Genomic DNA, 16,208 nt, shown 5'->3' with positions numbered 1-16,208 from the left:
AGCCATGATGTTCTTCTCCATTCCCTCGTCTTTTACGTGATGTTCTGTCCCTTCATACACGATAATCTATAAAACCCACCTCACAGCTTCCTTCTGTTTTTCAAACATGTTCTCTGTTACGCCTGAACCTGTAAGTGTAACTGTCGCTATGCTGGGACGTGTTGAATGAGAGTGAATCACCTTAAGCTTTGCTGTTGAGAAAAAGTTGTGCAAGATGGAGACTTTATGCAACAAGGGTGAGAGCTTTCAGAAGAAAAGTGATGGGTTTCGTTCTTCTGTTTCTGCCGATGAAGGAGCTAGGAACAAGTTCTTCACTGGTTCCTGTGTCGAGTCCAGAGAAACCAGTTCTAGTGGGTCTTGTTCCTTGAATTTGACTCGAGAACTAAAAGCCTCTTCTCCTCCTCCTCTTGGATGGCCTATTCGGAAGGCTACAATCTCCAAATGCCGCAAATCAGATGAAAAAGAAAATGAACCTGTTTCTCACTTGGAAGACACCAAATTTGTCAGTATCAGTTCAAAAATGTCAGGTATGTTCTGCTTTCAGGACTAGAAAATGGATGGAGTAGAGCGATATCATCTTTATAAGGCTCTGTGTCTCGATGCTTCTATGAAGCTTTGGAAAAAGAGACTATTAGTGTTTTTTTTTTTATCAATAAATTAAATTTTTAGTGGGTTTAGTTATTAATATTTATTTGGTTGTTGTTTAATTAGTGGAAATATTGTTGGATCAGGAGTTGATGCGATGAAGGAAAGGTTTGCAAAATTATTGCTTGGTGAAGACATGTCAGGATCAGGAAAAGGAGTTTGTGCTGCTTTGGCTATCTCAAATGCTATTACTAATCTGTGCGGTATGCTTTCTTTGTAACACATAGTGATATAGGCTCATGCTGTGTTGAGAAATTGTAACCTTTTCTGCATTGGCGTAGTTTTTCAAATTTTCTGTTTTGGCTTGAATTTTAATTTTAATGTTATTGCAATATCATTTTTATTTTTCAATTTGGATTTCATGTATCATGTAGCCACTGTATTTGGGCAATTATGGAGACTAGAACCTCTGCCTTGTGAAAAGAAAGCAATGTGGCGGAGAGAGATGGAATGGCTTCTAAGCGTTAGTGATCACATTGTTGAGTTAATACCTTCTTGGCAAACATTTCCAGATGGAAGTAAACTCGAGGTATAATTTGATTGAGTCCTCATCTATGACTTCAATTTTCTTTTCACTAAATAATAATAACTGGGCTAAGTTCTCTAGTGTCTACCATGCTTTGAAGTTATAATTAACTGAGGCATTAGAGTTATGATGTTTCTAATATGGTACATTCATTTTTGAAGGTAATGACTTGCAGGCCAAGGTCAGATCTTTTTATCAATCTTCCAGCTTTGCGTAAACTTGACAACATGCTTCTTGTAAGTGTTGGATCTTATTCTTTCATGGTGTGCAAGTAGACCATTAATTAGTAGAGAAACCATTTTCAGGCTTACAAACAACTTTCTCTTTACCAGGAAATTTTAGATAGTTGCACAGATATGGAGTTTTGGTATGTTGACCAAGGAATTGTAGCCCAAGATTCAGATAGTTCGGCTTCCTTTTGCAAAAAAATTCAGCGGCAAGAGGAGAAATGGTGGCTTCCTGTACCTCGTGTTCCCCCTGCCGGCCTCAATGAGAACTCAAGAAAGCAGTTGAATCACACAAGAGAATGTGCAAACCAAATACTAAAAGCAGCCATGGCCATCAACAACAATGCTTTAGCTGAAATGGAAGTACCTGAGTCTTACTTGGAAACCCTTCCTAAGGTATTATTTCTCACATAAATAGATGTTATGTCCACATATGATTAAAACAAATGCTCAAAATAGTATATGGTATTGATCATAGACACTCATAGCATGTATATGTAACTACTAACTTCGCTGCATCATAAGCTCAATAAGCAAATTCGTATCTTTCTTCTAAAATGTATGTGTACTTGTGTGACATTGTGTTGAATTTTCAATTGGGTTTTCACAAAGATGCCTTCCAAGTCTAACATATTTGGTGCAATTCTGAACTTTCAGAATGGCAGAACTTGCTTGGGGGATTTTATTTACCGTTACATCACATCAGAACAATTCTCTCCAGAGTGCTTGCTAGATTGCCTTGAACTCTCCTCTGAGCATGTTGCACTAGAGATTGCAAACCGTGTGGAAGCTTCAATATATGTGTGGCGTAGAAGATCTCACTCTAGACCCCCACCTAATCCTAATCGTTCAACCACAAGGTCATCATGGGAAATCGTCAAGGATTTTATGGCTGATGGAGATAAGAGAGAATTACTGGCAGAAAGAGCTGAAAATATTCTACTTTCATTGAAGCAACGGTTCCCTGGTTTAACTCAAACTACCTTGGATACCAGCAAGATCCAGTGCAACAAGGTTCCTTCCATGCTTCTCTTTGTTTATTCAGTTTTTTTAAAGTATGTTCAAGGACACAAAGTAAAAAATTAATAAATAGCAAATATTTATTAAAAATTGTAGCATTTAATGTTATCCATCGAATTCTACAATACATATTGTGGTTTTCAATAAAAAAATTATTATACATGTATAAGTTGTTATTGTATACTCTTAGACACGTAATAGAAACCGTTTTATTTTCATGTAATTTGCAATAATTTCTCTTAGAGCATTTCACATTGACACATTTCGTTTCGAACATTCAGGATGTTGGAAAATCCATACTAGAGAGCTATTCAAGAGTTTTGGAGAGCATGGCATTTAACATTGTGGCTCGCATAGATGATTTGCTATATGTGGATGAGTTGACTAAGCATTCAGATAGGTTTCCTTTGGTTCCAATGGTTTCTCAACAGCAGCTTTCACATCCTTTGAAAGTGTCTGTCTCAGGCACTCCTCACAAAGCATCCGTTGCCACACCTAAACTTTCACCTGCGCCACTGATTAGTCCTATGAGGGGAGAGAGAACTCCTATCAACAACAACAACAACATAAAACCTCAACGTCGTGGCTTTGGAGTGAGAAGAGTGTTGTCAAATTATCTTGGAGTAGAGACTAAAGAAATAAATTTTTTTAGCAATTCAAGTGAGGTGAATAGTTCAAACCCAAGTGGCAATAAAACACAACAGCCAGAACAACGTCAGAAGGAATCACATGCCGTGAAAGGCAAGATAAAATGATGGATTACTAGGAACAGAAAAAATTGTAAACATTTTATGGCTTTATAACTGAGTGTTTCTTAGTACCATTTACTAGTATAGAATCTGACATGGATCAGTTTAATTGGAATATTGTGTTGAGAGTAAGATCGATGATCTAATAGTTTGTATTTAGAGGACATGTTCTGTGTACTGGCTATTCCTTCAAATTGTGTACTTCATATTGTATTCTCTTTGGGCTTTTCCTTCAATGCCAATTTGAAGAAGACTTGACCTCACAGCTGTTTTTGTATCATTTTTGTTAAGAATTAAAACTGTTTTGGTCAGACCAATTTTTGATAAATTGTTGCCTAATACTATGCAATTCGTCATTTATATAAATAAAACAATTAGTGCATGTAGTTGTAAACATCACTTGGAGCGGTGGCAACAAAAATTTGGGCAGGGCGATGTTTACAAATTTATGTTTAAATTGAGTCTCAATGGAAGAAATAAGTCGATCTAATAAAAAATAGATGATTTAAAAAATAAAAAGTGCATTAAGGAGGTGACAAAAGAAAAGTTAACTTTTGAAAATAATAGAGCTCTTCTCAATAGTGAGAAGTTAAAAAAACGACTTTTTAAAAAAAGCTGAGACAGTGTACACTGCAGGTGAATTAATATTAATTATTATTATTATTATTATTGAATAGTCAAGCATGTTAAAAATTTGAGGCTCAAGACATTAGTCTCACTTGACTTACCATTTACGGGACCCTGATTTTGGGTAAAGTACATATCTTTTCTGCTTTTAAGAGTTCTTTTTATTTTTAAAAAAATAATTTTAGTTGAATTTTATTTGTTTTTAAAATTTTACTCTTCTTTCTTAAAATTATGTTATAATTTAATTTATTTTAACGTAAATATGTACCATTGTACCTTAACCATGAACAAATATTCATTGGATATTTTTCTCTGAAACTCTTGATAATAATAGTAGCTAATTTCAAATACCTTATTCCTAATTTTATGGTTTTTAAAGAAGAAATAATTTTGTCAACATTTGTGTTTCTAGTTTTAGAACTTTAACTAAAATTTAATTTAATTTTTAAATTCTAAAGTTGAAAAAGAAGGATACTCTATCAATGATGTTAAGAGCTGTACGAAAAGAAAAAACTATATTTAATTGGCTCATTTATGCTAAAGTGAATGAAAATAAAATATATATTAATTCTTCACAAAAGTATACATTTTAAAAATAAATTAAAATAAGTTCAATTCAAATGTTAAAAAAATATTATTTATCATAACATTGTTCAGTTAGATAATAATTTATTAACCTTTCACAGCAGTCGTTGTAGTATAGTGGTAAGTATTTCCGCCTGTCACGCGGACGACCCGGGTTCGATCCCCGGCAACGGCGCTTTTACCTTTTTTTCATTTTAATTTTCAGTTTTTGAAAATGTGTCAACTGAGATGTGAATAATTTACAAGTGTGGAAGGTTTGTGATAATACGTTTTAAATACTCTTAATCAAACTCTTAACCATTTCGCCATTGTGTGGGGGCCTAATTACTCTTGAAAGATGAAGACTGGGACTGGGGAGTAATGTGACTACGGACAAGTCAACATAAATGGTTTGAACTAATGGATAATGTGAATTATAACTTTCATAAAGTTTGTGTCGCATTGTATGCATGGTCAATCTACAGTCAATAACTTGGATTATATAATTGAGCAAGATTAGATGAAATCCGGGAAATTAAATTTCAAACCTAGGATAAAATAATGGATATATGCTCACTTTGATAAAATAATAAATTATATATGATTTGAGAATGATGAATAGATTCAGAGGTGAAATGACAGGCTTTGATTCCCATGTTAAAAATGAATTGGATTTAATAATTCAAACCTTATAAAAAGTATTTTAATTATACTGATAAACGACATGAGATAGTAATAATGTGTGCGCAGCAGAGTTAAAAGAAAGCAGTAATACACAGCAGTAAGCCATAGCAAGAGGGATGAACACCCAAAAAACAGAGAAAAGGATCACACATTATCATAAAACAAAACTCCTTTTATTATTTCATATGAAAATATAAAATAAAATACAGAATAAGCAGGTAGTAGTTTTGGCCCCAAGCTACTGCCGTGGAGTGCTTATACCATATATTCGGGACTGAAAAAGGACCCGATAGTTGTCAAAAGACTACTGAACTGGTTCGATATATATACTCTACCATCACTTATTTCCGTATAGTTAATTAGGGTACACTACAGCGTCCATGGTCGATCTTCATCCTGCAACAGTGGACTCAGTTACGTTAATTGCTCATGAATCACTCGAAACACAGATTATAAGCTATTACTATGTTGTTCTAGGATAATGTATTGGTATTAGGTTTAATTAAGTTACTATATTTTGCCTCGCATGCTAAGAAAATAAGAAAAAGTTAAGCTGTAAGTGCGACATGAGGATAATATAAATATAAGTTCAGGTTAGATAATTTTCTTAACAAATGTTTATACATAAGAACGAAAATGAATCAAATTTTTTTATTAGTTAAAATTCACTTATACTGTTTTATTTTCTTTAGAAGGTCTTGTTAAAGAAACTTGGACTCCCAAACGCTGGCGGATCCGGATTCTTTGTAGCCGTGCTTGCTGCCTCTGCAGCAGATATCAATAGCCGTCAATTTTATATGCAATGGTTATTAAAATTTATAATATTTTACAATTATTTTTAACAGAAATTATGACTGAGTATATTTGACAACGGAAAATGATCTAAATTCAAAACTGGAGATTTACAGGTAGCCCAAGCTTGATCCATGCATGAGTGAGGAGAGAGTGTTTGGAGTACAAGTTTAAGAGATATCTTCATCTGAAATGCTTTAAACAAATTTAGAATAAAACCCTCTAGCATATATATCTTTTGACATGTTAGCTAATAAATGTGAGACTTATATTAAGTTATACATCAATGGACTACCAGCAAATCAAAGGTTATACAAGCAAGGGGACTTCAGTCTAAAATTGAATGAGACATTTTAAAATAGTGAGTCCTTCAAGTTTAAGTTCCATTACTCTTCTCTTCCCCGTATTAGATTGAACATATACTATCTAAAATAAAAATAAAAAACAAAAAACTACAGTTAAACTTGTGACCATATTAAATAAAGAGGTCTACCAAAACTTATAGCACAAATATTCCCCTTTCCATATTTTTAAAACTTGAAGAGTATAATTTGTTTTTAATTAAGAAATAAATTTTATTCATTTTTATATTAATTTTCTTTCAATATATTGTTTTGATATTTCCAATTTTACTCCTGCTCTCTATCAGTTTTGAATTTCTTTTATGAATGAGCCAAAAATTAATTATTCATGTTAGTATATTGAATCCTATATATTTATCTAGGCAAAGCCTAAGATGAAGAGAGGAATAGATACCTGGTGTGCAGGAAGCTGAGTTTTTTATACCGTGTCAAGGGCATAGTGTGATGTTAATAATAAAGGGAACCTGCAAAAATAAAAAAATAATAGAGGTGCACTAAAAGTGAGTAAATTGTATTTGTACGTGTTTCACTTGTAATATATTCTAAGATGACATTTTAATTCCTCTAGCTACTGGTCACCAACAATGTCCTGCTCCTCCTACCTTGCCACCAGTTCCCTCTTGCAGCGCTGTTTGAATCGTTACCGTTGGGATCATCATCATCCTTATCTTTCTTGAACTGCAAACAGAAAAAGTATGAAGCATTAGCTAATTTCGAAATCATTATAATATGTCATTATGAAATCAAGCAGCTGTTTGCATTATATTCTTATTACTAGAAATTTTTTAAATATATTATATATTTCATGCAGCAAAAAATATAAATATTTCAAACAAACAAATCTAATAGGAATTTAAATTTAGAGCAAATGTGTTCGGTTTATCAATCTGGGCGAGGTCTTTTATTTTGAAGTTGTATGTATAAGTTTTTAACTTAAACGTTGACTTAAATATATTTTTATTTCTTCTGAGCATCATAAATTTATGGTTTCATTTCTTATTTTTTTAAAGATTATAATCTAATTCTTATAATTCTTTTATATTATCTATTTATTAGCTTCTATTTATTTTATCTATTAACTTCTATTCTTGCTTACTTTTTTATCTTCTAAATATCATAATTTTTTTTATTTGATCTTTAAAAATGACTTTAATTTTAATATCCTGTCAAACTTAAAATTTTTACACTAACTACATAAAGATTACTTTGAATATAATTTTTAAAATACTTATTATTAAAAACAACTATGCATGTGGCAACCTGCGATTGAATAATAATATAATTTTTTACACTATTCCTATATTTTAATTAAATTCTTTAAAAATAACATAATTATTTAAAGTGAATAAAAATCGAAGTTTATTATACTTAAAAGGAAAAAATATCAAACAAAATAAAACAAACGAAACATATGGAATAGGAATGACAAGGACTGAAGACTGCGTCCAGTGGTGGAGCTTTATTGGGGCGGGACAGGCACCGCCCATTTTTTTTTTCTTAGTTAGTACTTATAATTTTTATTTATTGTTCTTTCAATAAATTAAATTAGATTACAATACATGCAAAAATATTGATTGCTTTAATTTGTATCAGATGTATAAATCATATGTTATATCTCCGTTTGCCCCCTCGAACATAAGGCAAACTCCGTTACTGCATCTGTGTGATATATTACAATATCTTAGTCCACAATCTTGTTTCATAATGAGAAACTAGATATAAATTGATATTATTAAAAGAGACAAACAAATATTTAAACCTAAAGTAATCATCCAGAAGTTATACTATATATAATGGCATGAAGTTTTTTTGGAGAAAGTGATAGATATTTAGGAAATAAACTTAAAATCACATTATTCTATGTAAAGAAGTGTCTCCTTTTAATACATAATCCTTATGTCAAACAATTAAGGGCCATAGAAACGGATGAGAATTATGGCACTTACAACATGGTGGGGTTCAGTGGTCCTGCTTCTCGGGGAATAATTTTCTTGACCACCATAGTAGATAGAAGAGCTATAGTAGCTGGGCTCCACTGTCTCATTTTGATAATTGGTACTAGCATTCTTGTTACAGATGCGACTGCTGCTTTCACCTTTATTGTTGTGAGTTCCTAAAGCGAATCCAAACTGAACCATTACTAAATAAATCCAGACATTCAAAGTTCTTTAAAGCCATATGCTCCCAGTATGTAGACAAGATTTGAGATGTGCTGAATTGAAGAGGGTGTAGTAGCTCTATGTCATATAATCAAGTCATAGTAATCAATATTGCATAGATGCATGCATGAGGAAGTTTTGATCGAACCTGGTGCTCCAAAATTTTTGCTTCCCACATCTTGCCTTCTTGATTCTCTCCCTCCAACCTTACAAGTTAACAAAGAGTAACAACCACTACTCCATTAATTACTAAGTGTCAATCAAGAAATTGATTCATTTATTTTTAAAAAATGTAGGGTGGACAGCACAAAATTGAGTGGAATCCATGTATGTTTATTCTTATAAATTAAACAAAATTAAGTCTATAGTAACGACAAAAAAAAATTGAGGGAGATGCATACCGATGATGGAGGTGGAAAAATGGAGCTAAAGAGACCGGTGGAGGAAGATGGAGTAGAAGAAGAGTCCTTGGGACCAAAAAGATGATCGAAATTCATGATTGATGTGGAAGAGCCCCCAGCTTGCCTTTTGTTGTTGTTATCCATTTGTATAGTATATGTTGCAACCTTTGACTTTTGGAGAATTTTCTGTCATCAACGAAAAAACTACTATTTGGATGAGTATTCCCTAACGACCAAAGACTGAAGAAAAGGGTGTGGATTGGATGGAATTTGCAAGGAAAGAGGGCAACAAAAAAGATAAAGATGAAAGGAGAGCACGTGAAGTTAGCAGATGTATAGGAAGGGTAAAGGGTGTTGTGTGCTATTTATAAGCCCCAAATTATATGCTCACCCATGTGCTTTCATTCAATTCCCACCCCTTCACGCGGAGAATTTTTTATACTAAAGCGTTATATTTAATTTATTACAAATATAAGGTTTAATTTAACATATATTAATTCATATATATACAAGTTTCAGCACACTTATCCCATCATATTTAGATTCGTCAAACATTATTCCTTACTTCGGCTGGTTAACATTGAAATATGCATATATTTTATCATTTAAGTTATAGAAATTATAATAGACTAAAGCCACCAAGATACTAATTATCATATCTTTTAATTAATGTTATAATGTTTATGGAACATTGTTAACAATTCCAGTTATTTTGCATGAATAACTTCAAAATTAGAATAAATAAAATATTACTTTAAAAATTTAAAAATAAATACTACATAAAATTAACCACAATGATTTTGTAAATAACTTTATATCTTTGAAACTTAAAAGATAAGACTTAAATAAAATAATAACAGTTTTAATAAATTCTTTTATGTAATTTTAAAAATTGTTTTGACTCTAAATATAGGTTAGACTACTCTGAACATATGACCTATTTTGAAAGCGTTGAACTTGATAGTTGATATGCATGAGCATTTCATAAGATTATTTGTATGCGGAAATAAAGGAATCAATAAAGTTGAATGACTGGATCGAATTTATGGCCTAAATAATTATTAGACGATAAAATCCAAGAAACAAAATGATTAGATGATATGCTATTTTTAATTAGGTTCCATAATTTTAATCAACTACTCATAATTAAATATCGATTTTGTAAAAAAAAGGTCACATGGGAATGGTTATAAAAAGGGACCAATTAAAGAAGCTATATATGGAGGAAGATATACATTGAAAGGGATGTGGGAGAATTTTATTTATGGTGAACATATTGTACTAAAACAATTCCCTTCTTCTGTCTCGTTCCTTTCGGATAAAAAAGGATAAGGAAATGCATGGGGGAATTTTGGTGGAGCCATACTCCATTTTTTTAAAATTATTTTATAAGACCTAAAAAAAGTCATTCAATTTGAATAATCAAATAATAATTATAATATTAATTTGTTACTAATTATTAAGTCTATCTAGATAACATAAAGAGAAAATTACGAAAAAAAATTGCATATATTATTCAACTTCTAACTGAACCTAAAACGAAAGCAAACTATTTTTAGTACATTTAAAGTAGCTAGAATCTTTTGGTGTTTTTTGTTTTACTTTAGAGAATATTTTTAACATACGTAAATATAAAAAGTTGTTAAAATCATATATAATACATACAATTTTCATTTTTAGATATTCAATTATCATAATTGAAAACAAAAAACATTACGAGAGGCTGAACTAGATAGGAAGGAGCATCTTCCAAAGCAAGATAACAGTACTTTTTGCATTAAATTAATAAGAGCACTAAACTTTCCATTAATTGGTTAGATAGAATTAAAAGTTGCTTAAATTTTCCATGTTATATGCACGCAACTTAACTTGTGCATTTATTAAAAAAAATGTTTTCAGTAGTTGATTACTAAAAGGAACAAATTAGACTAACAGTTCAAATTAGTCTTTAGTTCAGTTCTTTTTATGACATTTAACTGATACATTATGTATTATATCATTATAATTTTATTAAAAATTGAGATGTTATAAGATAATTCTAAGTATCAAAACATGTTTTTATTCCTAAGTTATTTCCACACACACTACAATGCCTATTATTTATTAAAATTAAAAAAATATTGATATATTTTTATATAAAGATGGAAAAAAAAACTGATGTAATTATATGCGGAGACTAAAACATAAATTTTTTTATTAGATTAAAATAGAGTATAAAGATTAAATAAAATAAAAGATAACATAAAAATAGGATAAGATTTAATATATGTTTTTATACAATTTTTAAAAACTAATTTGTAAATGTAACTTTAAAAAAGTATATATATATATATATATATATTTTGGGCTAAGCATTGATTAAATTGAATAATTGCGTCAGCCGGGAGTCGAACCCGGATCTATTGCTTGGAAGGCAATTATCCTAACCGTTGGACTACTGACGCTACATACATAATACCTATAGAAGTTAATTTATTAAATAACGTAATTTTTTAAATTATATTTATCATGAAATCTTTTATTTACGTGATAATTTAAATGGAGATGGCGTTGGATTAAATGCTTTGTTATATTTGATTGTCTAGTTAGGTGTGTATATTTTTGCAATGCAACTTTTTAATTATTAATGTGAGTTTCTTTAAAAATATATTTAAGAAAAAAGAATCAAACACTTTAATGTATGAATATATAATAATAAACGAAATTATTAGTAAATTTATTTGAATTATATATATGAGTGAATAGTAACTTAACAGTTATATCATAGATTTGTAAGAATGGAATTTGGAGGTTTGGGAGATTCAAATACTCTCCGGAGTCTTCTCATCCCCAGATATTTTGGCCGCATACATGGGGATTAGCACCGTGCTTGTATCTGCAAGTCAACTATCAACAAAATCAGATATCAGATGACGTAGCAAGTTAATCTATGCTTCTGATTGTCAACTTCAACAACTTGCACACTGCAAGAATTTTTGTTATATATCTTCTGTTTGCGCCACTATTTAATGCCTAGAATCTAATGGCAATTTGCAGGGTCGTTTTCCAAATGTCTGGGAATATCTCTTTGTATGCATCTTCAATACTGCTATAACAATAATTTAATTTGGCCCACAAATAATTTGACTTGAGCTTCTAACTTTCTTGTCAATAATGGGATAAAGATGAAGAAGCAGTGAGAGAAGAAGGAATTTTGAAACCTGAACTGGCAATAAAGAGAACCCCCAAAAAAATCATTTCTCTTCGTCAGAGAGAGATAGAGGCTGTCAGAGAGCCCAAGCGTTTAGTGTCGTTGGAAGAGGTCTTTGGCATTTGCAGAAGTGTCTTAAAATTTGATTTGAACTAGAAGAGAAAGAAATACATTAATTACAAAATTAGTAATGTAATTTTCATGATATTTTCCCCCTATATATTTTCTGATAACTCATTTTGTTTTATCATATTCTTTTTATCTTTTCTTTTTCTATTGTCTTCTTCGTTTTTAGTGTAAGGATATGCTAATAACTTCATATGTTCTAATTGAAAACTTCATTCCAAAATTTTGACCAAAAGATAAGTAAACGTGTGTAAAGTTGTGAACGATCATTACTAGTTATAGATACTTCTAATAACATTTGTATCACCATATATACATCATTATATATATTGACTCATTGCACGCACAGAAAACAGACTTTTGGACGTTTTCTTTTTTTATTTTATTTGGCCTAGAATCTTATTAAGATTGTTTATTGCTATAGCTTCCTTGTATTTTCAATGAAAGAAAGATTTCAACTGTGTACATTGTACAACTTGGTTGAATTCCAAACAAAAATTATCAGAAATGGAGAATTCTTCGGCTAAATTAATGCCAAATTATACAATTGAGCTAGTCGTGAGGGTTAGATAACATATGAGGTCTTGGGGATTGCAATTATTTACCAATTAATCATTGTAAGATAAATAACTTTGAATCAAATTAAGATATGTTGACATAAATTATTATAAAATGTTTGATATTTAAACAAATTCTCAGTTGAAGTGCTTGAGCCTGAACCTAGCGCAATTCTTCTATCTGTAGTCATAGTTATACATATACTGCTGTTGATTGAAACATAAAAACTAAACGTAAGTTTGGATTATATATATCCTTAGTGTTTCCATGGATGACACGGACATTGGAGGAAGTAGCTTCCCAATTGCATCTTCATCCATTCGCCATATTCACCATTACACGAGACCTCGGAGGATAAGCTAGACTCTCTTCACTACCTTAACTGTTAAGTAACATACACTTACTATGTGCGTCCACCCATATGCATGATACTGAATGAAAAAAATTACAAGAGAAACATGAAAGTAAACATAGGGATAAGCCACCTTTAAGTTACATTTAGGAGGTATCCAGAAAATTTTGAGAAGAGTATATGATAATAGCTTATGACTCATGCAAACTTGTTGGGGTATCAATGCAATGCAGAAGATTGGATCGAATTTAATTGGAAATAAAGATAAGGAAGAGAATAATGGAAACAAGATTTTAACGTGAGAAAAACTGCAAATCAGAGAAAAAACCACAGACGACGACGAGCAAAGTTATTCCACTATGTAAAAAGGAGAGTACAATAAGTCCTCTAAAATTATGAGGATAGAGTAATAAATTACTTTATTTTTCTTTCAATAAATACTCTCTCAAGTAGAATAAGAGCTACAAAAAATAATATTCTCAATTTCTCTTCGATCCGTAAGTTGATATACAAAAGATCGTAATTTTTGTGTCTGTCAATCATTTCTACATTGGATATTTATAGGCAAAATTTTGTAAAGTTTTTCAACAATTACTGTAGCAATTCGGTGCCTACCAAATGAAAAAATCAGTGCTTACAAAGATTAAAAAAAAAAAAACAAAATCGGTGCCGGCAAACATTGACAAACTGAGCCACCTATTAACAAAACTTTTTATAATTTACTTTAATAAACTTTTTACTATAATTTGTTAAAATATTCTTTTAACTTGTTATGATATAAGTTTTAAAATATGACTTAATTAAGTGGTCATTTAATATATATTTTTATCATATCAGGGTTATGTCTACATTTATTAAGATAGAAATATAATCATAAACTCTTTCAAATACTTGTTAAAGAGGCATGACAACATTTACTAAGAAATTCCAATGAAGAGCATAAATCATTTTGAGTAGTGACCACAAAATTGGGGACAGAATGAGCACTTGAAAATGGTTTTTTTTCACAGTAGAGAATGGAAATTCAGATTCCTTTGTCCCATATATTGAATCAGCAAACGGCGTGAAGAAATGATGAAATACAACGCGCCACATTTGCCTCGCGTATGCTGTCACTGAAATTTTTTTTATCACAATATTGTAATTCTAAAAATTATTTATTGAAATAATATTATTTAAAAATTAATTTATCAAAATAGACGAGTTCAACTGTGTCAAAATAATATTGAGTAAAAACATGAGTCTTTTAATGTTGCTCAATATATTAGTTGTCACCTGTCAATTATTTATGTGTTTATTTTTCTTTTGTTTTACACCATAGAAGTTAATATGTGTTTCATTTTAATGTATGACGTCTCTTGATATTAGAGTTTAAGTTTGTAACTTAAATTTTAGTTTCTCACTGATATTAATTAAAGTTTGAATTTTATCATCCCTCTTTCTTTGTTAAAAAATTAAAATTAAAATTTTATTTTCTTATCCTATTCAAAGTCTCAATTTTTTTTTTTTTTTTTCTAAATAAACAGAATGAGACTCATTCCATATGTCTTAAATAGAGCCTAACCCAAACCAAATACAATGAAGTACTACGTCACCATATTGAAAAATCAATAGATACAGAAGAGTTTGCCTGGCTTCATAGTTCAGCCCTTTCTTGTTGGACTATTGTACCTTTGACAAGATTCAAATTTATGGTACTACTCTAGTTTAATTTTTTTTTAAGATTGATGTACTTTATAATTTTATATTCAACCTAACTTTATAATAAAAATATTTAAAAATTAACAAATTGTCAGTCACTTTTATGCCCAACTTTTTTTTTTAATAAAATAAAAAGGCAAACATTTAAAATACTACTTTGATTTTGACTTTCAAGTATCTTTTATAAAATAAAAATTCGTACGGGAGAAATATGACTTTATATATTTATGTTTTAATAACATTTAAAGTCGTAAAAGTGAAGTATTGCTTCTTATTTAATATTTTATAAAATAAAATAGTTAATATTCAGCTTTTTTTAAAGTAGTATTATTAATATTTAAAAAATAAAATAATTAAAATTAAATTAAACAATTGAATAGACCAATTACAAATAAGTTATTTATTGTGTAAAACAATTTATATGTTGAATAATATGTAGTATGTGTATTAAAAATAAAAGTGTCACTTTTAATTAATTATTTTTATTGTATTATATTTAATTATTAAACAGGTAATTTTTATTTTTACAATAATACAAAATATTAAATTGAATATTAAAAAACCTAATTTGTAAATTAAATTTATTAAGTAAAAAATCATATTATAAAATTAATGGTAGAACAAAGAAGAATTTAATATATCTTAAAAATTTTAAGATTAAAACTATCGGGTTAAATTATCATATAACCATTTACATTTTCATCAAATACTAAATAAAATACTTTTGAATTCTCTTAAAAGCTATATTAATGTTTGGGATAAACTTGTAAATATGTTCTTATAAAAAATTAATCTAAAAAATAAAAAATAATTTTTTATAAGTTAAAAATATTTTTTTTTAATTTTATTTATACACAAATTGTAATGATAAAGATGATTGTTAGTGTAACATTAAAAAAGAATATTATACAAGTAAATAAAAAAATTATTAATATATCATTATAATTTTATTAAGTAAGTATTAAATAAAAATTACATATATTTATTATTTTAAAAACATGAAAAAACTTGTATAACTTTTCATCAAATAATTAAAAAAAATAAAAATATTGTAAAATAATTATACGAGTTAATAACATTGTGGTACATCCTAAAGAATGTGCATGAATAAAAGTGGGAAAAACACTTAACTTTGATTGGAACTTGGATGGGGTTTCTCTCGCTTTTGGTATAGTGGACATTTCAATAATGGCTTCGCTTTCACAGTAGAATTCAAAATCATTAATGAGTGAGAATGGAAGATGTTGAGGTATCAATGCAATGCGGAAGACTGGATCGAATTTAATTGGAAATAAAGAAAAGGAAGAGAATAATGGAGACAAAATTTTAATGTGAGAAAAACTCTAAATCAGAGAAAAAACCGACGGATAACGACGAGTAAAATAATTTTATTATGTAAAAGGGAGAGTACAAGAAGTCCTCTAAAATTATGAGGACAAAGAGTAATAAATTTTTCTATTTTTTTCTCTTAATAAATATTTTCTCAAAATGAAATAAGAGTTACAAAATAACACTCACAATTTTC

General features: G+C 29.6%; 2 protein-coding genes and 2 non-coding genes across 7 annotated transcripts; 2 read left to right on the top strand and 2 right to left on the bottom strand.

The window, feature by feature from the left end:
• Positions 1-214: 214 nt before the first annotated feature.
• On the top strand, positions 215-3,173 carry LOC113847413 (rop guanine nucleotide exchange factor 5-like). 2 transcript variants are annotated; one of them, XM_027476512.1, is made up of 8 exons: positions 215-264; positions 337-522; positions 712-848; positions 1,020-1,174; positions 1,333-1,407; positions 1,504-1,794; positions 2,056-2,412; positions 2,700-3,173. In XM_027476512.1, the coding sequence occupies exons 1-8, from the start codon at positions 215-217 to the stop codon at positions 3,171-3,173; spliced, it is 1,725 nt and encodes a 574-aa protein (XP_027332313.1). The 2 variants fall into 2 exon arrangements, with proteins under 2 accessions (XP_027332313.1, XP_027332312.1); XM_027476511.1 differs by having other exon boundaries at positions 215-277; positions 308-527; positions 732-848.
• A 1,149-nt stretch (positions 3,174-4,322) lies between these two features.
• LOC113847991 lies at positions 4,323-9,093 on the bottom strand. 3 transcript variants are annotated; one of them, XM_027477335.1, is made up of 7 exons: positions 8,757-9,093; positions 8,504-8,561; positions 8,143-8,309; positions 6,799-6,874; positions 6,591-6,660; positions 5,949-6,029; positions 5,202-5,807 (listed from the first exon to the last, which is right to left on the bottom strand). In XM_027477335.1, the coding sequence occupies exons 1-5, from the start codon at positions 8,898-8,900 to the stop codon at positions 6,644-6,646; spliced, it is 462 nt and encodes a 153-aa protein (XP_027333136.1). In that variant the 5' UTR covers positions 8,901-9,093; the 3' UTR covers positions 5,202-5,807; positions 5,949-6,029; positions 6,591-6,643. The 3 variants fall into 3 exon arrangements, with proteins under 3 accessions (XP_027333135.1, XP_027333136.1, XP_027333137.1); XM_027477336.1 differs by lacking the exon at positions 5,949-6,029 and having other exon boundaries at positions 5,202-5,438; XM_027477334.1 differs by having other exon boundaries at positions 4,323-6,874.
• Positions 4,483-4,554, top strand: TRNAD-GUC. Its single transcript has one exon. It is a non-coding gene; the product is annotated as a tRNA-Asp (tRNA).
• A 2,035-nt stretch (positions 9,094-11,128) lies between the features above and the next one.
• Positions 11,129-11,200, bottom strand: TRNAG-UCC. Its single transcript has one exon. It is a non-coding gene; the product is annotated as a tRNA-Gly (tRNA).
• Positions 11,201-16,208: the final 5,008 nt, after the last annotated feature.

Source organism: Abrus precatorius, unplaced genomic scaffold (assembly GCF_003935025.1).
Source record: "Abrus precatorius isolate BTA unplaced genomic scaffold, Abrus_2018 Scaffold8, whole genome shotgun sequence".
Classification (NCBI taxonomy): domain Eukaryota; kingdom Viridiplantae; phylum Streptophyta; class Magnoliopsida; order Fabales; family Fabaceae; genus Abrus; species Abrus precatorius.
Note: the sequence above shows the minus strand (reverse complement) of the source record. Positions and strands in the feature narration are given on the sequence as shown.